The sequence below is a fragment of the Crocuta crocuta genome, unplaced genomic scaffold (assembly GCF_008692635.1).
Source record: "Crocuta crocuta isolate KB4526 unplaced genomic scaffold, BGI_CrCroc_1.0 scaffold87, whole genome shotgun sequence".
In the NCBI taxonomy this organism is placed as follows: Eukaryota; Metazoa; Chordata; class Mammalia; order Carnivora; family Hyaenidae; genus Crocuta; species Crocuta crocuta.
In genome coordinates this window covers 6,164,253-6,192,012 of record NW_027532166.1, presented here as the reverse complement: position 1 = coordinate 6,192,012, position 27,760 = coordinate 6,164,253, and the positions used below count along the sequence as shown (strand labels likewise).

Sequence of the window (27,760 nt, the reverse complement as noted above, 5' to 3'; positions counted from 1 at the left end):
CACCCTTCCCTGGTGGAGGTTCAGAGAATTGGTGCTGGGTAGAAAAGCACTTCAGGCCAGAGCAGCTTTGCAGAGTGGGCCGGCTCAGCACAAGAAGGAGGAGAAGGAGGAGGAGGAGCAGTGGGCACCGTGGTGAGTAGACTGATCTCACTGTGCAGGGAAGCCAGAGACACCCTCAATGGTTGGGGTGCTTTCCTGGGAGGTGAACTGGGGTCCCAAAGAGAGCAGAGAAGATAATGTCCTCATGAATAGATCTGTCATTTTTGGTCATTTAGTATTTTGTGGCGATTTTGTTCTCTTTTCCTTTAAATGGTAAAAATTGCTTTCTTAAACCATTTGATATTGTCCAGTTCTCAGAACAGAGGTTAAAATTCTTCTGGGAGTGTTATTCACCCACCTGGATCCCAACCTCAAATTTCCCAATAGGAAGACCAAGAAAAATCCAAGAATCCTGGGAAAACCTGTATCTCCTGATTAAAATTTCAGACTGACCCCAGTTTGGGGACCCCAATTTCTTTGTGAAATCTGAGAAGCAAAAAGAAAAATTACGAAGCGGGTCATGTTCTTTCTTAACAATGTAGCAGAGAGAAAGTTCCCTGGTTCTCTCATCAGAAATCATTTGGTCCTGCCTGCTCATAATGGGGTATTTGAGACAATTTTCTCATGTTTCTTCTCTGCAAACAGTTCTATTTAATAAATGTGTCCATTGAAATAAGTCAACAAATTAGCTTTATCTACACAATGTTATTTTTATATAATTTATTTTTACTCTTCACCAATTAGTTGATCTACAGGATCCACAGACCCTAATGATATTTTTCATTCTAACAACATTTCTACACATAAAATGAATTAAGTTTCAAATAAGGTTAGTATTATTTTGTTTATAAGTTTAAAACCCCACTTACAACTAGTTTCAAAGACTTTTAATACATTTTGAATATCATTAATTTTAATGTCTTCTTAAAATTAAAGACAATGTTGGGGTGCTGGGTGGCTTAGTCAGTTGAGCGTCCGGCTCAGGTCATGATCTCACGGTTTCTTGGGTTAGAGCCCCACATCGGGTTCTGTGCCGACAGCTAGCTCAGAGCCTGGGGCTTGCTTCAGATTCTGTATCATCTCCCCCTCTCTCTGACCCTCCCCTGTTCACGTTCTCTCTCTCTCTCTCTCTCTTTCTCTCAGAAATAAATTTAAAATACATTAAAAAAATTAAATACAATGTTGATTGTTTCTTGCCTGAACAGAGTTGCTTAGCACAAAAAGAACGTATATATAAAATATACATACATATTTTGGTTTTATATATATTTATATAGTTTTAAAACCTTGTAAAGAAATAGTTTCCCTTTTGATTAGCCCTTCTTGATGAGGAGAAAATTTTCTTATTTTGCTTTCTGCTACAATAGGCTTAAAAATCAACTCACCCATTTTTTTAAAACTACCTGGAAAGAATCATAGACTTGTAAATACCTAGGGGAATTTATACACTATTTAGTCAAGAAAGACAAATGAAATCTCAGAACTTCTTTTTGACCTCTCCTGCCTACATTCTTACTCAGAACAAACACTGATCAGCCCATGCAGGCTGAACACACCCCTGGTGTTCCCTAACTAGGGCAAAGACCAAATTCATGAAGAGGTGCCCTAACCTCACCTCCCCCAAGGAGTCTTCATAGCATTCCTGCCTTGGGGCTGGGCATCCTGCTGGCCTTGCCCACACCTGAGGTCCTCATGTGGCTGAGAATGGCTGAGCCATTGCTTCTATCTTATATCTGACTTCAGGTGGGTCAAGGGCTGTGAAGTTATCACCGCAAGCATCAGGAGTCTAGAACAGTGCTGCCCAGTAGAATCCTCTGCGATGATGGAAATGTTCTATACAATAGCCACTAACTTCATGTGGTTACTGAACACTTAAAATGTGGCTAGTGCATCCAAGTAATTGACTTTTTATTTAATTGACTGAGTTTGAATGAAAACAGCTGCATGCAACTACTAGTTGCCATATTAGAGCAGGTTTAGAGCTTTAAAGCAAGAAAAACCAATGGATGCTGTGAGCCATGGGTGTCACAGCCGAGGGCACAAGTGCCGCTTTTCATCATTTCCAGGGACTCATCCGACCCTAAAATTAAGCAGACTAGCAATTGTCCTGTTCTGATCTAAAATCCACACACCCACCTTTATTCTCCCCTGTAAGTCATACAACTGTCTACTCTTGTTCTGGGTTTCAAGGTCAGGACTAAGGTAGTAGCACGGTGTTTTCCTTATTTCTTCCTCTCCCATTTCTCTGGGGTTTTTTTTTTTTCTTTTGTTAATCCAAATTTCTCTAGCATGAGCTAGAGTTTGAGGTGTGGTTTGCATGTTCTCTGGTCCAACAAACTTGGGTGAGGAAAAGAGGTAATGAACTTGAAAAAATGATCTCATGCGTGGTGGGAGAGTCTTATTTCTTTTTCTTCTGCTTTGAAAGTGGTTTGTTTAGTGAGCAATGGTTTTTAGACCTATTCAATGTGTCTGGAAACATCAACACTATAGATATGAGTAATTTTTGTAAGAAAACATTGTGAATGAGAGCACAAGAAAAGTAAAGAAAACTCCAGCCTATTAAAACGTTTGCACTCCTCCGGAGCAAAGAAGCTCCTGGGATGTTGAGCAATTTGTGTAAATCATCATGGTGCCAGGCCACTGGGCAGTTTTCCACAGGGTGGGGCTCACAGAGGCTATTCTTGAATGTGGAAAACACTTTGAGGTGAGCTGCATACTTTCAGTCAGGGGTGATAGTATTTCTAAAGTGGACAGTCACAGGGGGCCTAGGTGGTTCAATTGGTTAAGCATTCGACTTGGGCTCAGGTCATGATCTTGCAGTATGTGAGTTTTAGCCCCGTACTGGGCTCTGTGCTGACAGCTCAGAGCCTGAAGCCTGCTTCAGATTCTGTGTCTCTCTCTCTCTGTCTGTCCCTCCTCCACTTGTGCTTTGTCTCTCTCTGTCTCACAAATAAATAAATGTTAAAAACAATTTAAAAATAGGGGCATTTGGGTGGCTCAGTCAGTTAAATGTCTGACTTCAGCTCGGGTCATGATCTCATGGTAGGGGAGTTCGAGCCCCGCACTGGGTCTGTGCAGACAGCTCAGAGCCTGAAGCCTGCTTTGTATTCTGTGTCTCCCTCTCTCTCTGCCCTCCACTGCTCATGCTCTGTTTCTCTCTCTCTCTCAGAAATAAATAAACATTGTTTAAAAGTTTAAAAAAATAAAGTGGACTGTCACTACTCAGCTCTCTGCCCTCTACCAATCCCACATTTTAAAACTCAGCTCACCTCATTTGCTTCTTTTCTATCCCTGCTAGGTTAAAAAACAAAGCTATTACCTATGAGGAAAGAGCTGCTGTGGAATAACACAAGAAAGTTTCTATAGACCCCATCCTTGAAATAGCTGATACATACATACTGGGGGCTAAAAAGGGTCCATAGGAGGGGAAGACACATCATAGTGTCAGGACTCAGTCTCTATCCACAGAAGACAGACCCAAGCCCCAAGATCATTAATTACATTAGTCTATTGAGGTCCTACTCTCCTTGCATCTTTCTCTCTCTCTCTCTCTCTCTCTCTCGTCTTCCCTCTCTGTTTGAAAATGAAAGGGTCTGATGAAATCATTTACAATGAGACATTGACATGGACAACTTAATGAGACTCAGTGTGCCTCTTTTTTACATGGATGTGCATTCTAGTCTGGAGCAAAGGAATTATTCTCTTGTGGGATTTTGGAAATTAGGATAATTAGTGAGAAGAGTTGAACGGAAGGCAAAGGTAGAAGGCTTTCTTGCTGCTGGCTCTGTTTATATGCCTCCCTTTATGGCTTAACCTGTAAGGGAAAAGAGCAGGGCATTGAAGATTTCTCTCAACTTGAAAGAAACAAAGGGAGGTAGTATCCACCTACCTTAGAAAGAAGAATGATTAGTGACAGACTCAATAAAAGGCTATTAAGAGTCAGGAGATGTGGACTTGAATCTTGACTCTGCAAACAACATATCCATGATCTTAAGCAAGTCACTTGCCCTCCCAGAGCCTCGGGTTGCTCATTTCCACAATGAGAGGACTGACTACAAAGCCTCTACATCTTCAGCCACATAAGAAATATTTGTTTTAAAGAAATGGCTCACATGTTGTAGGCGCTAGCAAGCCTGAAATCTGTACAGCAGCAGAAAATTCAGGAAAGAAGCTGATGTTACCATCTTGAGTCTGAAATATGCAGACAAGGCTTTTATTTTGCAGTTTTGAGGCAGAATTCCTTCTTCCTCAGGAAACCAGTTTTGCCCTTAAGGACCTTAACCGATTGCAAGAGGCCCATCCATGTTGAGAATAATCTGCTTTATTCAAAGTCTATTGATTTACATGTTAATCAGGTCTGTAAAAATATCTTCACAGCAGTATCCCGACTGGTATATGACCAAACAACTGGGCACCATATCCTAATCAAGTGGACACATAAAATTAACCATAAAAAGTATTTATCATAATACTTTTTTAATCAGGCAGGCAGAAACAAAACTCAAGAAGTTATTAACCTGAGACACACCTTCCACCAGGCCCTAGAGAACACCACAGTTTATGTTCTTTATGCAGAGAGGTGCCTATCTGTCCCACCCTTTTCTTTTCTCTCTATACCTGTCCTCTCTGGAAAGGAAAATAAATTCACTATATATATATATAAAACTATATATATATAAAACTATATATATATATAAAAAACTATATATATATAAAACTATATATATATACACATACATGTATGTATATATATATATATATATATATAGTTTTTAACCACCATTGATGCGAAAACTTGTCAAGCACTGTGTCACATTGGACCTAGAAAGACAAATAAAACAGCATCCCAGTGCTTCCTCCTGCTTTGGAGACTCTTACAATAAAGTGCAGAAAACCATTTGTACATTGATACCAGGAGGAAACAATCCGCAAGGGGAGCAGACAGAATCCCCCCTAAGTAAATTCTTTATCAGGGGAAATGCAGCCTGGGCAGGGAGGAGAATCTTAAGCATCAGCTCTGGATCACCTCAGTCTGGAGCAGAGGCCCTGGAGCTAGCCAAAGCCAGGGCAATGTAGCCTAGTGTCCGGTGTTAACTGTTCAGGAATGCTGATGGAATGCAGAGAGGGTCCCTCCCATGTGGATGTGCTACTTGGTTTCTGACTCTGGCCACACCACAAGCACAACAGTATTTGCCAACCACTTCTGCATCTTTTATCTCAATGATCACAACCCCGTGAAACACACTGTGTTTTACCCATCTTATAAATGAGGAAGTAGACACTGAGTGGCATTGCCCAGGGATACACAGTAAGGATGGGCAAGACTGGGGGTTTGAACCTCAGTATTCTGACCCAAGTCCATTGTGCTCACAGCTAGACCACAGCCACTAGGCTATACTGTGAGGCACCAGAAGCCTACACTTGGTTCCCTGAGTGCCATCTCTCTTGACATTTGTGGCTGCTTGACCGATACAACAACGTTTTATATGTTCTGGACACCAACCTAGTCTAAAATACAAATGACCAAGGAGAGGCTATGAAATGTTGGCTGTCATATTAACCTGCACATTCGCAACTTTACCTTCCACGAATTTTTGTCCCGAGGTGTGGGTGAGAGAACTGCACGTTTGGGGTACTTCCAAACAAATTTTCTAGAAAAACATGTGGGTGCAGCACTGGGCTTGGGGCAAATGTACAAATATTAGTGTAATGTCAAGGAGCTAAGGAGACAAGAACCTGGAAACGTGAGTGAAGAGAGGCCCACTTATTCTGACCTTTGCAAAGACAGGCTCATCTGAGCAGGAAAATGGACCTGTTCTCTCTGCTTGAGGCTTGGCAAGGTAGCGAGTCAGGGGTTGCTTTTTATACTGAAAGTAGCAGCTATGTGACAGGACTTTATAAACTACACAGTGTTATATAAATGATCTGAAGCCAAGCATACCTGTGTTTGGATCTGAACATTTGCATTTTCTAAGCAATGTGGTGTTGGGCAAAGTAAGTTATCTCTCAGGCCTCCCTTTTTTCATCAGCAACATAGCAAGAAAACAGATTCTCACCCTGGATCCTCTAGGAGGAAGGCTCTACTGACACCTTGATTATAAGCCAGTGAGACTCATTTCACACTTTTTTAAGTTTATTTCTTTTATTTTTGAGAAAGAGAGAGAGAGAAAGAGAGAGAGAATCCCAAGCAGGCTCCATGCTCAGCACAGAGCCCCACTGGGCGTGGGTGGGAGTGCCTTAAATCCACAAACTGTGAGATCATGACCTGAGCCAAAACCAAGAGTTGATGGCTCAACCCACTGAGCCACCATTTTCATACTTCTGACCTCCACATCAGATGTTACATTTGTGTTGTTTTAAGCCATGAAATTTGTGGTAACTTGTTACAGCAGCCATGGGAAACTAGTACAGACTTTGGTTAAAAAAAAATAAAAACCCGTCTCTTGGTGTGCCTGGGTTTCTCAGTCACTTAAGCATCCAAATCTTGATATTGGCTCAGGCTATGATCTCACAATATTGAGATCGAGCTCTGCATCAGACTCGAGCATGGAGTTTGTTTGGGATTCTCTCTCTCCCTCTCTCTGTGCCCCTCCCTCCCTCCTGCTCTATCTCTCTAGAAAATAAATAAACTTAAAAAAAATACCCATCTCTTGGATGTGTTGAGAGGATAAAGTCCCTAACATGTTCTGAGAACATTGGAAGTCCTCATTAAATAGCAGCTTTCATCATCATTTTGTTATTTTGGAAGACAAGTGCGACTTTCTAAGTTACGGATCACTGATCCCAGAGGCTTGAAGGAGGAGAGAATTCACAGGGGAAATGGAGAAAAATCTAGTGGTCAGCAACTTCAGAATGTCTTACCATCACTATATCCCTGCCTTCCATAAATATAGTTAGGCCGCCTCTCTGTCATTGCCCACGCCTGTCTAGATTTCTTCAGTTAATTCTTCTTTTTACTCAGACTAACCCCTGGTCTGCCTCCTCATCTTCCACTCTTGTCTGCACGTTTCCACCCTGAATCTGATGGACAATTCTCCCACAGGTGATTCATTGGTCCCTTCCCCCTTTATAAAACTCGGTGTGGCAGGGCCTCTTTGAAAAAGGCTGTCATGGGGTTTAATGAGTCACCGGGGCCAAATACCTTCTTCAGAGTTTCTTCAGTTCCTTTCTGCACCAAGAAAGCCTCTCTTTGGTGGCCTGCCTACTCTCCTCCTTTTATGCATAGTCCTATTTCCTCCTTTATTTGACTGCATACAGTCATTTTTGCTTTGAACCCATGTTGCTGTAATCACACTTTAAATTCCTTGAAAGAACAAATCACTGCTAATCAACTAAGCAGGCTGATGCTACCCAGCAAATGGATGTATAATCTGTACTGGTTGAAATGGTGCTGCCCTTGGCCTCCAGACTTTTGCCCTTTACTTTCTATACTTGGGTTGTTTGAACTTCTGCCTTTCACTGTCTATTTATTTGTGTCTCTAGATGGTAACTTAACTTGTCAGGAGCAATGTCTGTGCATACCAGTATGCATTTTACAATGTGACTGGTCTGATTACATGAGTAAAGATCTCCTTGGCAGACGGTGCATTAACTCCTTCAGGGAACTCAGGCTCCACTCAGTCTAACGTTTAACAATGACTGGAACAATTGCAGGAAAGAATGAATGCCATTTCTAATAAGCAGAAACTACACATAAAGATCTTATAACAATGCCCAGTTCTATTCATTCAGCAAACATTGATAGAGTACCCACTATGCACCCAATTCTGAGCCAGAAACACCCATGAATTTTATTATTTTTTTAATGTTTTTATTTATTTTTGAGAGAGAGAGAGCGAGCGAGCGCGAACAGGAGAGGGTCAGAGAGAGAGAGGGAGACACAGAATCTGAAGACAGGCTCCAGGCTCTGAGCTAGCTGTCAGCACAGAGGCCAACGCAGGGCTAGAACCCACCAACCCTGAGATCATGACCTGAGCTGAAGTTGGACACTTAACCGACTGAGCAACCCAGGCGCCCCAAAACACTCATGAATTTTAATTTCAATTAAAGGAAGGGAAAATGGAGAATTATTTGGAAGGTTGTTAATACTTACATTAGAGAGTAGTAACAAATGAAGTTAAATTTTAGCAGGGTCTGAGAAGGCTTGCCTCCCACTGATCTCCTATACAAACTGGGACTTCAGCCAAAGTGACTCACTTGCGACCTCATGGCCACCTTGCTTTTCTAGGTTTTTGCTCCCTGACATTTCCTTTCCCTGGAATGTCAGCCATACTGCCCTAATCTCTAATCTACTTACCAAAACCACATATACTCTGCAAGGCTTATGTCTTCCCTACTCAAAACGCCCGTACTCTTAGGGACTTCCTAGATGTATTAAAATTATTTAGGAACATGTCTTAGCTTCCCGACGAGAGTATAAAATCCTAGAAAACAGCAATCTCCCTAATATATCTCTTATACCTCAAAACTCAAGGCATATTATTTAATACATTTTGACTTAGAGTATGAATACAGGAAGTGATTAGTTAATTTAATTAACAACATGATAAGAGATCTGAATGGCTTTTCTGAAGGTATTTTAACCACAAAAGCTAAAGTAATTGACCCAAACACTTACCCTCATGTTCCTTCCAGAGAATCCTCAGGGAGGGAGAGGCCCACTTATCTTTAGTGCCATACAAAGCACTAAATCTTGTAAATAGTTTCTGGGAGCCAGTGTGGGCTGAGGGGATGAACTTGGGCTCCAGAGTCACACAGACCAAGCTCTCCGGCCTAACTCTTCCATTTACTGATTGCATGGCCCCAGGGAACTTAATTACCTAAATTAAAGCTTTAGTTTCCTCATCTGTGAAATGAGCCTCCTCATCTTTTTTCTTTTCTACCTAATTGGGCTATGAGAATTAGATGTGTGTATGTGAAGCACCTGGTAGAGTGGCACACAGCAGGAACTATATGTCAGCCCCTCCTCTCCCCCGGCCCCCCCTCGTGCAACAGGGAACTCTTCATTATGTCTTCAAGATTTTTTTAAATGGTTTTTTCTTTATTTTGAGAGAGAGCACACAAGCAGGGGAGGAGGACAGTGAGGGAGAGAGAGAATCCCAAGCAGGTTCCTCCCCACTGTCAGTGCAGATCCCAGTGCAGGGCTCAAAATCACAAACAGTGAGATCATGACCTGAGCTGAGATCAAGAGTCAGTTGCTTAACCAACTGAGCCACCCAGACACCCCCAGGGAACTTTTTAAATTGCCAACTATTTTTGAAGGTAACAAAATATTCTCTTTTTTCTTAACTTTTTTTTTTTTTTTTCTGAGAGAGAGAGAGAGGCAGCGTGAGCAGGGGAGGGTCAGAGAGAGAGGGAGTTACAGAATCTGAAGCAGGCTCCAGGCTCTGAGCTGGCTTTCAGCACAGAGCCTGATGCAGGACTCGAACCCACAATCCATGAGATCATGACCTGAGCCGAAGTCGGACGCTTAACCGCCTGATCCACCCATGTGCCCCCAAAATATTCTGATAATAATGATTTTTAACAGCTGCCCATAGTCCATATGTGCACCAGCTACCAACTTTGGCCATGGGTTCCCCTTTGGGGTTTCAGTTTGCCATGACCAAGGGCAGGAAGAGCCATGCCAGGGCACCTGGGGGTGCTTCAGCCCTGCCCAGTCCTCAGCACCCCATGTCTGCCCTTGCTCACATGCAGGACCTCAGCTCATCACTCAGAAGTGTGCAGTCTGTATATGTACACCTTAAAGAACAACTAAAAGTTACTTTTTTTCTTCTTTATAAAATTAGAGTTAAAAAAAAATATATATATATATACAGAGAGAGAGAGAGAGAGAGAGATTCCTGGGCTTAGTAACCAAATTCCCTCCTGTGCTAAACGAATGCCTGACTTTGGTCTGGATGCTTTGGAACACAAGAAGGTGATGCGTGATAGAGTGATGTAGTCATTTTATGAAACTTGGAGCAGCATTTGTCACCGGGTCCTACTCAGCTGGAATGTTCTCCACTGTGTCTTCAGCTTGGGGAATATCCTGACAATGGCCAAAGAGGACTCCACTGTTCGTTGCTTCCAGGGCCTGCTGATTTTTGGAAATGTGATTGTTGGTGTAAGTAATGAGTATTTTTCAGGAAATTCTGTCTTTTCTGTAATCACAATTTTTGGATTAATCAAAAGTGAGAGTTTAAAGGAAAACAATCATGTAATTACTGGCTTCCTATCTCTTTTCATTTTAGGAAATGTGTTAGCAAAATACACCAGCTAGAATTTAATTATATAATCATATGTAACTATGTGATATGCCAAAAAAAAGAGAATATTTCCCTCCCAACTTTATTTTTTAATTTTTATTTTATGTTTAAATTTACATCCAAGTTAGCATATAGTACAACAATGATTTCAAGATAGATTCCTTAATGCCCCTTACCCATTTAGCCCACAACCCCTCCCTCCCAACTTTAAAACACAAGAATCTGAAAGAAACCATGTCAACCACGGTCAGTGTGCAAACATTCCCACCACTGACACACTTTGGTGTTTCTTTCCTATTTCACCTTGATTTGATTTGCGTGGAACAGTGCTATTAAGGCTGTTGGGGACAGATGTTTGCATTTACTTGTCCTTATCACACAGAGACCGGTACCAGGATGGGAGGGTGACTCAGAGGTCAAGCTGTGTGGGCTCAGTGTGCTGAGAGAGCACTTGAGAGTCATCTCTGGCTGTTGCTCCCACCTTGCCTCTAACTCCATCACTCTGGACAAGTCATCAGCTTTCAAGGACAACACCCCTTGTCCATAAAATGCAGGGGGTGGGAAAGAAAACCACCAAGGTCACTTCCAGCCCTAATGCTCAGTGGTTCTCTGACACTGATGACCAAATCCCAGACAAAGATTAGTCTAAATATTATAATCCAGAAATTGGGGCAGAGGACAGTGGGATCAGGGCTGGGAGGTTATATCCACACAAGATGTTGTTTGAGTGGCTTCTGTCCCACGGACTTTAGATGGTCTGAAATTGCCTGAGTCTTTTCCTAAATAGCAGTAAGACAGAGTGACATGTGGGAGGAGGCGCACAACCTACGAATAGGTTGGAAGGACCTATTTGATTTCCTGGAGATGAGTTTCAGTTAATTGCTTTGAACCTACGCAGAGAGAGAGTTAGCCTCTCTTAGAATCCCCTTCCATACTTTTGCATCCCTTTTCCAACCCTGTTCCACTACCAGCCTGACAGAATGTCCTCTGCCCCCAGATGTGCGGTATTGCCCTGACTGCAGAGTGCATCTTCTTTGTGTCCGACCAACACAGCCTCTACCCACTGCTTGAAGCCACTGACAATGATGACATCTATGGGGCGGCCTGGATTGGCATGTTTGTCGGCATCTGTCTCTTCTGTCTGTCTGTTCTTGGCATAGTAGGCATCATGAAGTCCAACAGGAAAATTCTTCTGGCGGTGAGAACTTAAAGCTCTCTTCAGTTGTCTCCTGGCCAATTTTGATGGATTGTTTCTTCTTCCCTGAGCATAGTGATTTGGCTTTTAGTGGGGTAAGTGGGAGCAGAGAGAACCAGGTGAAGGGAGAGTGGAGGAAACACTTTTCCCGCAGTGAAGCTTGACCATTTTGGGAGCAAGGATGCCCTTCACTGTTGCAAGTCCAGAAGATTCTAGTACAGAGAACCCAAAGGAGAGAAACCTGATGGTCACCCTGTTGAGTATTTCCGAATCAGTGCTTCTCCAACTGGTGTCTGCAGCCAGTGGGTTCAGCCAGGAGCTACGTAGGCCAAAGAGACAGAGTGAGAATTTGATGATTAGAGTTGTTCTCTTGACAATAAGTAGTTTAAAATATTATTTCAGTATTATTCAGTCAGTGATATTTTAGGGTATAAAATACAAAATATGCATGAATTTTTAAGAGAAAGCATGAACTTTTTCATTTTTGAGCCCAGGCTGATGTTTGTATATAATGACCTGCATTTCCTCTATTATACATTCACTCGCTTTTCAGGGTCCCTAGGAAACCTTAATGCACAGCACTATAGAGTGCAGCTTCAGCTCCATCTGCCTGTGGAGGCTCTAACACTGTGCACCCACAGAGAAACTTTGCTCCAAGCCATAGACAGCAAGGTCACTCCCTGCCTTTGTAGATGGAAGCAGATTTGTAGCCAGCAGAGCTAAGAACCCTGGGTATTGGGTCTAGACCTCTATTCTCTGAGCCCATTCTCAGGACAATGGTTTCTCACACTGTGATGGGGCCCGACCCCCACTCCCCGCCCTGAAATAACTCTCCTACCCAAATGCTGTAGGGCCTGAGTTACATCTTTATGGAACAAGCCCAGCAACTTAAAGTGCTTGTTGGTTTACTTTTCCTGTGATCTAAACATTGTCCTGGCACCCGGGGAATGCAGAACTTTTACATTCTCTGATTCCTTTAGCGTGAGTTAGTTACAGGGCAAAAGCACCCACTTTTTCAGGTGGGGAAAAGAATTCAGGAAAAGGGAGAGGAGGGGCAGGTGTCCCCAGAGACAAGCTTCACCTGCACCCTGGTCTCACTTTGGGCCAGCCATGTATGCCTGACACAGCCAGCAGGGAACATTCTTTACCGTGCCCTGCAGAGCAAAGGAGCAGTGTCCCTCCCTTCCAAGGGGCTGACAGAGAAAGCAGCTGCGTCCTGTGCCTCCTTTCTTGATAGTTTCTAAGAGGTTTCTGAGCCTCTCTAAGAAGAACCATCAAAGTTCATTTTTTCTTTTAAAGATTTTATTCTTAAGTAATTTCTATACCTAGCATGGGGCTTGAACTCACAATCCCAAGATCAAGAATCACGTGCTCTATGGACTGAGCCAGCCAGGTGCCCATAACCAATAAAGCTGTGACAAAGAACAGCAAATGTTATGAGGCCTCTGAAGGTGCACCTGCTGTTAACTCCCCAGCCTTTATCCAAGCTGAGTGGTTAGGGCCACAGAGAATCCTGCTCAGAGAGCCGCCTCTGCCCAGGGGGAGAGAATGGTTTTCCTTGCCCTCCCCCATGGACTACAGCACCCCTTCCGAAGCCAGACACCACTAGTGAATGTGCAATGCTGAAGAAAGCAAAGACAGACCCTCACAAATAGTTCCCATCACTGATTCAGAGGCAACTTGATGTTCAGATATTTTCTGGTAACACATAGGGGCAGTGTGGTCGGGAGGCATCACGTGAATGCGTGTGTGCACATGTGCGAGTGTGGACACATACACACGACAGCAATACCACACGGCGAGGTCTGTTCCACTCATGTGGCCCATACTTGGAAGGGTGGGTGTTGAGAGAAGAATGCCAGTGAAGGGCTGTGTGCCTGGAGGCCACCTGCTCCTCTCTGGAGAGGCTGGGCCCTTGTCAGGAGGGACAGTGGATGGATATTAAACATGATCTGGTCATCTTTTTCTGAACTCTGTAATTCCAAATTTCCAATAAACCATAAACAAAATTTCTCTTAATGAGGGGGATTTTTGAAGCTCTATATAGTTTCTGATCCACCGAGATTCTCTAGCCAGCCATTGAACATACACACACACACACACACACACACACACACACCAGTTCATTCTCTTGTATTTGTTTTTCTCAGTTAAAGTAGAAATATAGGATACACTGGACTGAGAAAGCTCTGTATTCAATAGCCATTTGTTGTCTGGGGATAAGGAGAGAATTGAGTTGATAAGCACGTAGCACCCAGTCTTGGCCAAGCAGCTGATCAATGAAGGTTTGTTGAATAATTTCATTATTGACTAGATGGCTATACTTTGATGACTATGCTGAAAGTATAACAATTATTATTTTTTTAATTCTCTCCTTGGAGATACATGTAATTCCTTTTTTTATTTGTTTCTCTTCCAGTATTTCATTCTGATGTTTATAGTATATGGCTTTGAAGTGGCATCTTGTATCACAGCAGCAACACAACGAGACTTTGTGAGTACAGTCACAAAAAGCACAGAGCAAAAATGACCACATGAATCATCATTATCATCGTAACAATATAAGAACTGACATGTATTAAGCCCTTGAACTGTACCAGACACTCCAATGTGTGCATTAATTTTAAATATGTAATTATTCAGGGCTCCTGGGTGGCTCAGTCAGTTAAACATGTGACTTTGGCTCGGGTCATGATCTCACGGTTTGTGAGTTCGAGCCCCACATCAGGCTCTGGGCTGACAGCTCGGAGCCTGGAGCCTGCTTTGGATTCTGTGTCTCCCTCTCTCTCTCTCTCTCTCTCTCTCTGCCCCTCCCCTGCTCTCACTCTGTCTCTCTGTCTCAAAAATAAATGAATATTTTAAAAAATTAAATATATAACTACTTAATCCTCATAAGAACTCTATGAAATAGGTATTATCAACCGTGGTCATTTTATAGATTAAAAAAGTGAGACTTAAAAAGGCGAAGTAACCTGTCCAAGTCACGTAGCTGGCAAGTGAAAGAGAAGAATCTTGAGTCCAGGCAGAGAGACTCCAGGCCCCAAGCGTGTACTGTTGGGCTCCTCCCCACTCTGCAGTAGCCACTGGTCCTCCAGCTGGATGACCAATAATCCACTGCATCAAAGATGCCCTCTCAATTCAGTATCCCGCTTTCTCTCCTTTTCTCCATTTCCCAGTTTAAGCCCCCCTACGATGCCTGCCCACCCTGGTCTTGCTGGGATTTCTTTGAAGATGGGAGGCTTCAAAGTCCCCTGCATAAGGACCTCAGACATACAGAGCAGCCTCCCACCCACACCACCCTTCTTGGTTCCTCTGAGCACAGTTTTGCCCCAGAAGATAACATTCAGTGCCCCCAGTAACAGGCAGAGCAAATCATTTTGCTTCCTTGGGCATGAGTGTGCTAACTCTTCTTCTTGTGTTGCCTCCTCCTACTGTAGTTCACGCCTAACCTCTTCCTGAAGCAGATGCTGGAGAGGTACCAAAACAATAGCCCTCCAAACAATGATGACCAATGGAAAAACAATGGAGTTACCAAGACCTGGGACAGACTTATGCTCCAGGTAATGCCTGCGGTCTTGGAGAGATTCCAGTATCCAGGAGTGAAGATGTGGTTGGAAGTGAAGTCAAAGTGTGGGGACCACAGTCTGTAGGGAGGTTTCCTTCAGAAAGAGACTGGACATAGGCAAATTCATTTATTCCTCTTATCTAGGCCTCTTGTGTGCACATCACTCAGTGGGACCTCAAGATCTCTTTATTTTTAATCCATAATGTTAATTAACTTCCAATTAGGGATAACGACATTATTACAAAATCTAGAGGCACAGGCTGCCTCTTAGAACTCAGGCATCACTTACATTAAAAGAAAAAGTTTTCCTCTTCCAGACCACAGTGAACTCAAGAGGCAATCATTCCCTATTTTGCTTATTTAGTACCTATTGGCTAGTCCTCCTAAGGACCATGGGGTATGAATTGACTTGAATGCCCACTTTTCTCTAACTGGTCATCATACCTTATATGCAAGTTTACCTTAAATATCATCAAAAATCCAAGTCTTTCAGAATATCCACAATCACCCCTTTTGCCTTTATAAATTTTTATCCCTACATAAACCCTAATCTGACCCAACTCTCCCACTACCCCGTCTCTCCCTTCCCCTCTACCTGCTCACAGTACATCATCAGCAAACTCCCTTATAGCCTCTGTACCCTCTTTGAGCCCTCTTTACTCTCTATCTTCTATCATTTCCTTCATTTATCTGATTATACCTATTCCAATAAGTCTCTTTACCCCATTAAGACATCCAATTCATTGGCCACTTTTTTACTTTCTATCACTCTTCTGACCATAGGTCATATACATTTCCACTCTTTTAACAAGAGCTAAGCTCTTTGAATGGAAATGGGAATGCCTACATATTTTGAAAAATCTTACCAACTTTTAAAAACCCAGTCTAAAAGAAGCCTGGCTACAACTTAAGCATTCTTCCCCAAAAGTCTCAAGCCAAACACTCTCCCTTGGTGAGAGATTTTCCATAATCCAGTAGCAAAATAAGACATGCTTTAAAGACAGCAGATTTATCATCAAGTTTGTTGGGAAATATTTATTCTAAAAGTTCAGAGAGGCCTGCAGTTTTAATTTCCTCCCTTGAAACACTTTAGCAGAATTTATAAAAAGGAAGGAAAGTGATGGGAGGTATGTTTTATCCCCCATGGTCCTCAGGGTTTCTGTGAGGATTAGTTAATGTGCCTAACCTGTTTAGTCCAGTGCCTGGTCCATAGTAAACCCTCAATAAATGTTAATTTTTATTACTATGAATATCTTGATTCAGCAATATCAGAGAGGTACAATTATCCTTAAGACATATGAGCAAATTGAGAATCAGAAAATTAAAAATGTTAGTGGTGAAAAAATTAGAAATAATTCATGTTTTACATTTCCATATTTTTAACATTTTCTAGAATAAATATGTATTGCTTTAATAATGAGAGAAAAAAATAACCCAAACCTGATGGCACATGGCTGTCTCTACAGAGGAAATGAAGATCAATGAACACATAGCTAATGTCCTCCCACTCCAAATAGAGCTGAGGTTAGGGGATAAAACTCATCAAAGGCCACGAGCTCATTAATAGCTAGTAAAGTAACAAATGTTGAAGTATTTTCCAACGTCTAAAACGTAAGTTATTGATACCCTCAGCTCTTGTTTGGGGAATTTTAGTAAACGCATACTATGGTACACTTTCCATATCTTCTTTCTCCATAAAATCTCAGTTGCTACATCGACGGCTCTAGCAAGGACCATGAAAGAGAATTTTGTATTTCTCCTCTGCTGACAGGACAATTGCTGTGGTGTAAATGGTCCATCAGACTGGCAGAAATATACATCTGCCTTCCGGACCCAGAATAATGATGCCGACTATCCCTGGCCTCGTCAGTGCTGTGTGATGGACAATCTTAAAGAACCTCTCAACCTGGAGGCCTGCAAGCTAGGAGTGCCTGGATACTACCACAAGCAGGTGAGTCCTCTCTGCCCCAGACCTGCCAGGTTTCCTGTTCTTCATTAAGGAAATATTGGTTAGCTGTAGGTTTTAGTCTCTCGTCAAGAATTCTGCATCCTTTTCCCTAAACCTCGTGTCAGCTATTTCCTTCTCTGGTAGTAAAATACGGATGTTAATCTAAGAATGATCTGGAAAAATCTACATATAGAAAAAATCAACAGAACATGAGAATTGCAATAGCAAAGTTCAACTTTTTAAAATGCAAACTATTTGCACAATGTATGAAATTGGTGTTTCAAGGTTTTTTATGTTTATTTTTGAGAGAGAGTGACAGAGAACATGAGCAGGGGAGGGACAGAGAGAGGGGGAGACACAGAATCTGAAGCAGAATCCAGGCTTTGAGCTGTTAGCACAGAGCCCAAGGCAGGGCTTGAACCCACAAACCATGCAATCATGAATGAGCCAAAGTCAGACACTTAACTGACTGAGCCACCTAGGCACCCCTAGGATTGGTATTTCAAAAACTATTTACATTAAACAAATATTTGCTCTGTTTTTGCGAAATGTAAATTGGAAGGGGTGTATACAAAAAGAATGTTTTACTAGTTTTGAAAGCAATGTCAATTGCTGATAATAGATGCAATAATTATATAACCACATTCCTTATACAGTGGTAATATAGGATAGTCCTTTTCTTCATGTTTATTTTTTTATTTTGAGAGAAAGTGAGAGTGCTAGCGTGTGAGTGGGGGAGGGCAGAGAGAGAGGGAGAGAGAGAATCCCAAGCAGGCTCCATGCTGTCAGCTTGAAGCCCAACATGGAATTCGATCTCATGAACCATGAGATCATGACCTGAGCCGAAATCAAGAGTCGATAGCTTAACCAAATGAGCCACCTAGGCATCCTTAGGATAGTCTTAATAAACTATTAGATTGATGATTTGGTTACAGATGATTTTTGAGTAAGTGTTTCCAGCCTGATGAAAATGACATAATGATCATGAAAACTAACATTTATTGACTACTTACTAAAGCCAGAGTTAATACGTCTTTTAACTCATTTAAAGATCAAAGGTAAGTGTGATTATGATCCTTATTTTGTGAATGAGGAAGGAAGACATAGAGATATAAGAAGTGCCTTGCCCAAGGCACTAGTTAATGATTGAATCAGAATTCAGACCCCAACAGTCTGATTCCAGAGCTCAGACTGTAAGCCAAGAAAGAATTTAGAAATATTCCTGAAAAACCCAATGAGAATCCTCATATTGTTGTAGCCAGCCTGTGAAAGGTTTATCCTACTTTACGAGTTACCATTTTGAGGAAAGGTGGTTGTGTTCCAGTTTATTAAATAATTTGAGAAATGTCATACTCCTTAGTCTGGGAGTAAAGAATACAAAGTGCACATTCAGAATGAAGGACACTGTACGGCTGATCATCATCCCACGTGTGGAAGGGTAATCCGGGAAAGGATGTGGGAGTGATGAGGATTATTTTGTAGAGTTCTTCAAAATGACCCTTATTTAGCTTTTCAGCAACGTTGTTTTACTGTCATTTTAATCAGTTATATTCAGGCTACTCTAAGAATTAAATTTATTCCTTATAATCACAATACGCAATATCATTATCACTCTCAGAAGTAATAAAATGCTTTTCATATTTCAACCTTCGCACTGACCCTCACAAACTTATCTTGTTTGGACTGTAGTTACACAGAAACTATATAATCTCTCTGAAAGGGACAGAAAGGGCTATTTGCCCTCGGATAATCATGTTACCTCCCTAGTACATGTAATGTTCTAGTAGGGAGGGACATTCACTTGAGTTTTTACAACCTTCTCACATTTTCCCTCGATTCCTTGGTCTCACCTGTCCTTAACATTTCCATCTCCTCTACCCACCCACCAGCTACACCACAGCTGCAAACTCATCATCACACAACCCTACTTTCCTGCCAAATTCCCGAACCTGAAATTCTTCTCTCTGTCCCTAACTCCATACTTTCTCAACCTCACTTGTTCTTCACTCTCAACGTAGTTCTTATCTACTAACCCTTCCCACTTCTCCCTCTCCTGGTCCTCCAGATTCCCACACACCACAATTCTTTTTGAGCTATAAGTCCTGCTAATTCTCTTAGAGGAATCCCTTTCTAGATAGCAAAATATGCCACCCAGTACTTCATACACTGTATTTCTATTATTGATTATTGCAGTTGATAACTTGAGCCATATCATAAGTATTTGTTCACAAGGCTATTTTCTTCTGAGTCTCCTTGAGGACCATGCATTACTCCATTCTGTATCCTCAGTACTTCACATACTGCCTGGCACAAAGCAGGCACTGAGAAATGTTTGGTGGGTGGGTGATTGAAGAGATGAATGACTCTTTTTCACATCCATATTGTAGCTTTTCAAAATCTACATTGCAGGGGCAGGAAAAACAATTAAAAATACGCATACAAAATTAGGTACAGCACCTTGAAATGGTCTTGTAAGTAAGCAGCCCTGAAGGCTAAGCTCATTAGCTTTACAGGGAAACAGCCTCTGGTAGAGGAAGCTGGGGTCATGGAGATGGAGTGGCATCAGACAGTATCCCGCAGGCCACTGTGAGGACTCAGAATTTCATTTTAAGGGTGGTGGCGCAGGGATTTGAAGTGATCTGATTTATGTTTTATAAACATCCATCTGGCAGCATATAAAGGTAAGCAGGATGGCAACAGTGGAGCAGCCTTGGGAGACCAGTTAAGAGGCCATTGTCGTAATTCTGGTGTGAGACCATAGTGGACCAAAGTGATAGGAATTAATAAGTGTTTGAATTTGAGATGTATTTTTAAAGTTTATTTATTATTTAATTTGAGGGGGGAAGCCAGAGAGGGGGTGGTCAGAGAGAGAGAAAGAGAGAGAAAGAAACCCCAACCAGGCTCTGTGTTGCCAGGGCAGAACCCAACACGGGGCTCACACCCACGAATCGTGAGATCATGACCTAAGCCAAGGAGTCAGACACTTAACAGACTGAGCCACCCAGGTGCCCCTGAGATAAATTTTTACAGCAGACCCAGGGACACCTGGCTGGCTCAGTCGGTGGAGTGTGCAACTCTTGATCTCAGGGTTTTGGTTTGAGCCCCATGTTGGGTGTAGAGATTACTTAAAAACAAAATCTTAAAAAAATAAAATAGGGGCGCCTGGGTGGCCCAGTCGGTTAAGCGTCCGACTTTGGCTCAGGTCATGATCTCAAAGTTCGTGAGTTTGAGCCCGTGTCGGGCTCTGTGCTGACAGCTCAGAGCCTGGAGCCTGCTTCCGATTCTGTGTCTCCTTCTCTCTCTGACTCTCCTCTGCTCACGCTGTCTCTCTCTCTCTCTCTCTCTCAGAAATAAATAAAACATTAAAATAAATAAATAAATAAATAAATAAAAATAAAATAAAGTAGACCCCAAAGGTTTTGCTTAAGTGTTTGATGTTGGATAAGAGAAGAACAGTTAAAGATAATTCAAACATTTTTCACTTGAGCATGTAGCTGAACAGAGATGTCTGTAACATAGAGAAGAGTAAGTGGGGAAGAAATAGAGGCTTAGCAAAGGCAGGGGGTATAAATGCGTTAACAAGGGACTGGAGCAGGCTCCAAAAAGATGGAGCCACAAGCAGTCACCTATAGCCAGGGCCTAAACTTCAAGGTCAGCCTTTGGAGGACATTTCTCTCTGGACCTGAGAGTCCATGGAACCCCCTGGCTATTCCATTTCCTAGACTTCTCCCAGGGCTTTAGCACAGGTCACTCAGAGGGCAGCCCGAGCCCCCGCGTGTGCATTATTCCTGCACTTTGCATGGTGACTGGAACAGAATGTCCCACATATAAAAACTTTCTGGATTATGGCATGCATGAATTAATGATTTGGTTAATAAAAAATAAATCATTTGCACCCACACATGGCTTTTCAAGCTCTCAATAGAATCCAATAAAGATATGTTGAAATGAGAATTTAGAAAGCATGAAACAGGGCTTCTTTTAATGGTTAAAAATAAACCCTGATTTTCATAGATTAGAAGCACTTTTATTGAAGAATAAACAAATTAGGGCGCCTGGGTGGCTCAATCGGTTAAGCATCCGACTTCAGCTCAGGACATCATCTCACGGCTCGTGGGTTCAAGCCCCGCGTCGGGCTCTGTGCTGACAGCCAGCTCAGAGCCTAGAGCCTGTTTCAGATTCTGTGTCTCCCTCTCTCTCTGACCCTCCGCTGCTCATGCTGTCTGTCTGTCTCTCTCTCTCTCTCTCTCTCAGAAATAAATAAAACATTTAAAAAAAAAGAATAAACAAATTAGGGGCACCCGGGTGGCTTAGTCAGTTGAGCATCTGACTTTTGGTTTTGGCTCTGGGTTTGTGAGTTTGAGCCCTGTGTCAGGCTCTGCACTGGCAGCACAGAACCTGCTTAGGATTCTCTCTCTCTCTCTCTCTCTCTCTCTGTTTCAGCCCCTTCTCCACTTGCAGTCTTTCTCTCTCTCTCTCTCAAAAGAAAAGAATAAAACTTTTTTAAAAAAAGAATAAACAGGGGCGCCTGGGTGGCTTAGTCGGTTAAGCGTCCGACTTTCGCTTAGGTCATGATCTCGCGGTTCGTGGGTTCGGGCCCCACGTCGGGCTCTGTGCTGACTGCCAGCTCAGAGCCTGGAGCCTGTTTCAGTCTGTGATTCCCTCTCTCTCTGACCCTCCCCTGCTCATGCTGTCTCTCTCTCTCTCCTAGAAATAAATAAAACATTAAAAAAAAAAGAATAAACAAATCAAAAAGTAACTCTACCCTCAAAAAAACTCACCAATAAAATATTTTAGGAAAGAAAAATACTCAAATTTTATTAAGTATACCTTATATTGTACTTTATACTACAATAAAAAAGAATACTTGACACTGTCCACGTATTCAATATGAAAAAATGTCAGCCTAAAATAGCAGCACCTTCATTAGACTAAGTGATAAAGACACAAAATAATGTGATGTAGAGTAGCTGTTGAACAGGATTATTTCAATCCCCTCAGCGGAGCCCTGTTAATACCTGGATGTCCACAGGAACATGGAAATAACCTGGTTATGTTAAACTAAATCTGGAAGAGTACTGATATAAATAGACATCTTCTTTTCCCCCATCTCTTACATCTTTCTCTCTGGTTCCTCTCACACCCATGTGGGATCACCTGCCCCTCCAGGGCTGCTATGAACTCATCTCTGGACCGATGAACCGACATGCCTGGGGGGTTGCCTGGTTTGGATTTGCCATTCTCTGCTGGACTGTGAGTATTTCCCTGCACAAGATAAGGAGAGGACTTGAGATTGCCCCTGGATAATCCAGCCACACTACACAGTCTGGAAACAAAACCTTGGACCCAAGGGCTAGTCAGGAAGCTGCTGGCACCAGACCAAGGACAGTGGATTCCCCTGGCAAGTAGAGTGTTTATATCCCCTACTGGGGAAGAGATGTGCCCTACTAGCCAGATCCTTCTGGCTGATGGAGAAGCACTTGCCTGCCCTTCCAGCTCTCCAGATCTCATTAATTCATTATAGTTAGATACCAAACACTGTCTGCTCCCTAGATGGTTCCTGCCCCGCCCTGATCTGCGTTGCTCCTTCCAAAGAGCTGCCTCCTCCACTCTCACCTCACCTACTTTATCTGATGTTCATGCAATGGAAGAGTAGGGCAGTGCTTCTCAGCCCTGGCTGCACATGAAAACTTCCTGGGAGAGCTCGGGGAAAAAGAAAATATGCACGAGGCCCAACCTCTGAGATTTTGATCCAGTGGGTCTGGGGCCAAGACCCAGACATTTAAAAATTTTCTTTTTTTCCCAGATGATTCTAATTTGCTATCAGGATTAAGAGCCATTCATTGCCTTTGGGAAGCAGTTCTAAAGCTAGTTTCAGAACCCCTTCACACTCTCAAAAATTACTAAGCACTCCAACAAGCTTTTATTTATGGGGGCTGTCTCTATATTTACCCAATTGGAAATTAGCACTTTATTAATTCATTTAAAGGAACAATAATAAACTGATTACATGTTACCAGTAACAATATATTTTTGTGAGGGGCATCTGGGTGGCCCACTCGGTTAAGCGGCTGACTTCGGCCCAGGTCATGATCTCCCAGTTTATGGGTTCGAGCCCTCCATTGGGCTCTGTGCTGACAGCTAGCTCAGAGCCTGGAGCCTGTTTCAGATTCTATACCTCTGTCTCTCTCTGATCCTCCCTTGCTCACACCCTCTCTCTCTCAGAAATAAATAAAACATTAAAAAAAAAAACAATATATTTTTGTGAAAAAAGTGCCTATTTTCCAAAACAAAAACGGTGAGAAAAGTAGCATTGTTTTACATTTTGAAAAGTATCTTCAGTATCTGGTTTTAATAGAAGACAGCTAGGTTCTCATATTTGATCCTTCACTTCCTGTTATAATATGTTGCTTAGGTTGAAGGATTTGAAGAAAATCCATCCTCATGCTGATAGGCAGTTGAAAAAAACCAGGAGTGTTTTGATAGCCTTATCTAAATGTAATTGTGAATATTCTTCTTTGATATTACACAGTTTGACAACTAGTAGTTTCTTAAAGGTTAGTTGCAATATAGATTCTAAAACTATGTCAAAAAACTTTTCAGACTCTGTTATAGTAAGATACATCAATTTGTCTTGAAATTTGCATAAATCTTTTACCCATTCATGATTCCATTAACATCATGCATCGTTTATTTGGGAAAATATTGGTTCACTGTGTTATGCTGATCTTCCAAATGTGGGCTGAATTCTTTATGCAATACCAAGAAATCACATTCATTGCTATTGCCATATTGGAAAGGACTTCAAGAATGGGGATGCTATGGGCCCATCATGACAGAAACAAGTTTCCTGATTTTTGCTTCAGTGCCCAAATTTATCACTGACAAGTATTATCAGTTGTTTTCCTCGAAGTGACAGACTCGCTTCATAATTTGAGAAAATGTCTGCCAAACATCCAATCTGAATAACTGTAGCTTGTATATTAGTCATTTTTTTAAAGTAAAAGTCATGTTACATGAAAAAATGGCTGATACGGTATACAACTCAAAAAATCACACAAGTGCTTTTCCTTCAGGCAACTATCAGATTTCAGTATGCAACAAATTGCTTTATGCTTACTTTCTTTCTGTTCCAAGAGTATTAAAAAGATGTATATTTAAAGGTGAACACCTAGTAAAATTAGTAATTCTTACTGCTTCATCAAAAACAATCTTAAAATTCTAAAACTCTTTTTTAAAAATTTTTAAATGTTTATTTTTGAGACAGAGAGACAGATCATTAGCAGGGGAGGGGTAGAGAGAAAGGAAGACACAGAATTCAAAGCAGGCTTTCAGGCTCCAAGCAGGCAGCAAAGAGTCTGACACGGGCTCAAACTCACAAACCCTGAGATCTTGACCTGAGCTAAAGTCGGATGCATAACCGTTTGAGGCACTCAGGCTCCCTTAAAGCTCTAAATCTTTTTGTTTGTTTGTTTATTGCAAGTACACAGCAGTGAAGAATGCACTGACTACTAACACAGTTTAGTGCCTCTACCTTGAATCTTGCTAAGATGCCAGCAGTTTTACTGTCCCTGGCTTTGCATCATCAGTGCAAATGTGAAAACAGTAAAAAGGGCAAAAAAATTCTTAATATTATTATGTAGTCTTGACCTCATGGACATCCACAAGGGTCCCTTGGGTGTTTATGCACCACACTTTTGGAAATGCTGGGTTTGGGATGAAAAGCTGAGTGAGACAGGTAGGAAGGGAAAATCATGTCCTTTGAGAAGTCCTCTGTGGTCCCTCACCCACCCTCAGGAACTCCCACAACACTCTGTATGCACCTCTGTCATGTCACAGTCACTCTACTACAATGTATCTGTCTCTGGCAAAAGCCTGGGAACCAGCTGCCTTCTGTATCCCTAGTGTCTAGCAGAGCACATAGCATGTGACTGATCATTTGCTGAATGAATGAAAAATGGTAACAATGAAGTTCCTATTCATGCCATGCTAGCAGGAACTGTGGGGTAATGTTTAAAGGCTCTCAAGGATCTTAAAACTCCAGACCAGGGGTGCCTCGGTGAATCAGTCATTTAAGCATCCGACTTCAGCTCAGGTCACAATCTCACAGTTTGTGAGTTTGAGGCCCACGTCGGGCTCTGTGCTGACAGCTCAGAGCCTGGAGCCTGCTTTAGATTCTGCATCTCCCTCTCTCTCTCTCTCTCCCTGCTCCTCCCCACTTATGCGCTCTCTCTCAGAAATGAATAAACATTAAAAAAAAAATTTATAAACCCACTCCAGACCAGTTAGAACCCTTGACATTTCTGCAAGTGTCAAATGGACTCTGAATCTAGGAAGGCCCCCTGAATGAAACTCAAAAGAGGGAAGGGAAGGAAACCAAGTGTACTGAGGGTCTGCTATGGACAAGGTGTCAAGATCCAATGCTGTTAGCATTAAATCCCTAGAAAAGCAGCTGGATAGGTAGCCAGTCTCCTTGGTTAAGCTCCTTACCTTCTTGATCTCTTCATTGGGTTCTGGAAGCACTCAGTGGAGTTATATATGTAGCACTCAGGACAGTGCCTGATGTACAGTAAGTAGTCAATAAACATCAGACATGATGCTTTATTTTTTATTATTACTACTATGAGTAATAATAGTATTTCATGATCTCATTCCATCTTCTAACAAGGAGGTAGGCGAATAAGATGGTATTATCTTTACTTTCCAGATGTAGGGAGTGAGTAGGAGAGCTGTAATAGGAGCCAGATGTTCCAACCCTTGCCTGAGTCAAATGCCTTGAGTTCTGTGGCATTCTGCAGGGGCAGCCATTGCAGGGCACAAGCATTTTTGGGGAAAGAGGGAATCCTGTGGGAGAAGAGGTTCAATAGCAGAAAGTAAGAAAATTGTACCTTCAAATGGTACATATGAGAAATTGGAAACAACTGGAGGGTCATTAGCCCTCATAGGAAGAAGCAAGGATTTCCCCAGGGGGCTAATTTAGCACAGAGGTGAGAGGAGCAATCCCAGAAGATGGGCAAGTCTGGGTGTAGTCTGGGGCAGGGAGGTGGGGAATGGGGAAGCTGTCTCTCAGTAGCAGGATAGTTACCTCTGCCCCATGAGGTGTTGTGTTTTTTATTTACTTACTTAGAGAATGCAAGCAAGGAAAGGCAGAGAATTCTATGCAGGCTCTGTGCTGCCAGTGCAGAGCTCCACACAGGGCTCAATCTCACAAACCATGAGATTGTGACCTGAACCAAAATAAAGAGTCATTGCTTAGCAGACAGGGCCATCAGGCACCCCTGCCCCATTAGGTTTCTTAAGGTGAGATTACTCTTAAAAATTCAGCATCATCTAAGCCTGAGTGAGCCTAATATCCTTTTTTCCCAAGTATGAGATGTTTCTAAAATAATCCCTTGGGGCGCCTGGGTGGTCCAGTTGGTTAAGCATCTGACTTCGGCTCAGGTCATGATCTCACGGTTCATGGGTTCAAGCCCTATGCCAGGCTCTGTGCTGACAGCTAGCTCAGAGCCTGGAGCCTGCTTCAGATTCTGTATCTCCCTCTCTCTCTGACCCTCCCCTGCTCACGCTGTCTCTCTCTCCCAGAAATAAATAAAACATTAAAAAAATTGTTTTTAATTCCCTATTTATTTTTTCCCTTTCTATTCTAGTTTTGGGTTCTCCTGGGTACCATGTTCTACTGGAGCAGAATAGAATATTAAGAACCAAGTGTCACCACTATACCACCTTCCTCCTGTGACTCCGGACCTCGGACTGCAAGCTCGATCTCCTAGCATATATCCCACATCTGAGCCCCAGGGGGATGTGTGCATTCTTACTCAAATTACCAAGTCAGTTGGTATGGTGTTCCTCTGAGCTCTCAGTCTCTCAAAATTCTCACTAAGTGTTTTCAGCTTGGTCTAGGGTTCTGTGACATTTTTATAGAAGATAGGAAAAGGAGACTTACTACTTCCACCCGTTTATTTTTAGTTCAGGGGCATAAAGACATCCACAGGAACCTGTGCTACCACAGCAAGCCCAGGTCTGTATTTGGACAGCACATTTGCATGTATTTCTCACAGCTTTCTAAAAGAGGCTTCCAAAGGCTTTCATTCATCTCAATATTGCCCAGGTGGGAGAACTAAGGAAAAGGTTGCTGAGAGAGATCTTTGGCCTTTGTCCTATGGTGGCTCCCATCTGCACAGACTCATGTGATTCCCTTAATGTCAACCTATGATGCTTTTATTCTCCAGGACAATGTCCGACCTTGAGTTAATAATGGCTGAAACTTCCTCTCAAGAGAGGGCTGAGTGATATGTTGTGCATTAAGCTCAATTCTCCCATGGAAAGAATGTGGACTTTTGGGGACAAAGAAGGGGCTTGTCGCATATTTACCAATCTCAACTTTTGAAACACCTTTCAAACAAAAGAGAAGCAAGCCAGCTATTAGATACATGATTTATGATGATTTTTGTTACTGTCAAAATATTTCTCTTCTGAACTGTTTCCATTCGTGGTCCTGAAAGAAATTCTTATAATTCAATATTTGTTTGCCTAGTCTTATAAATAAAGAGGGCTTCTGAATATGTTTGCTTTGTTTTGTTTTGACTGGTGGCATAATTGGACACATACAAGTCTAACAAAATGAGTGTTTCCACAGAAGAGCCTTTTAGGCTCATGGGAATGAAAGTTTAGGAGATGGAAAATGCAATAGGGTGAGGTTTCCTGCTGGATACCCCGTAACCCAGCTGTACAGTTAAATGGTTGGAATTTCTAAATTTACTTTTGCT

At 42.2% G+C, this 27,760-nt stretch overlaps 1 protein-coding gene across 2 annotated transcripts; it reads left to right on the top strand.

Annotated features, from left to right (window-relative positions):
* On the top strand, positions 1–27,556 carry UPK1B (uroplakin 1B). 2 transcript variants are annotated; one of them, XM_077776676.1, is made up of 8 exons: positions 4–132; positions 10,057–10,144; positions 11,284–11,484; positions 13,901–13,975; positions 14,919–15,041; positions 16,818–16,997; positions 22,164–22,247; positions 26,642–27,556. In XM_077776676.1, exons 2-8 carry the CDS (start codon positions 10,076–10,078, stop codon positions 26,690–26,692), a joined length of 783 nt encoding a protein of 260 aa, XP_077632802.1. In that variant the 5' UTR covers positions 4–132; positions 10,057–10,075; the 3' UTR covers positions 26,693–27,556. The 2 variants fall into 2 exon arrangements, with proteins under 2 accessions (XP_077632803.1, XP_077632802.1); XM_077776677.1 differs by lacking the exon at positions 22,164–22,247 and having other exon boundaries at positions 1–132.
* Positions 27,557–27,760: the final 204 nt, after the last annotated feature.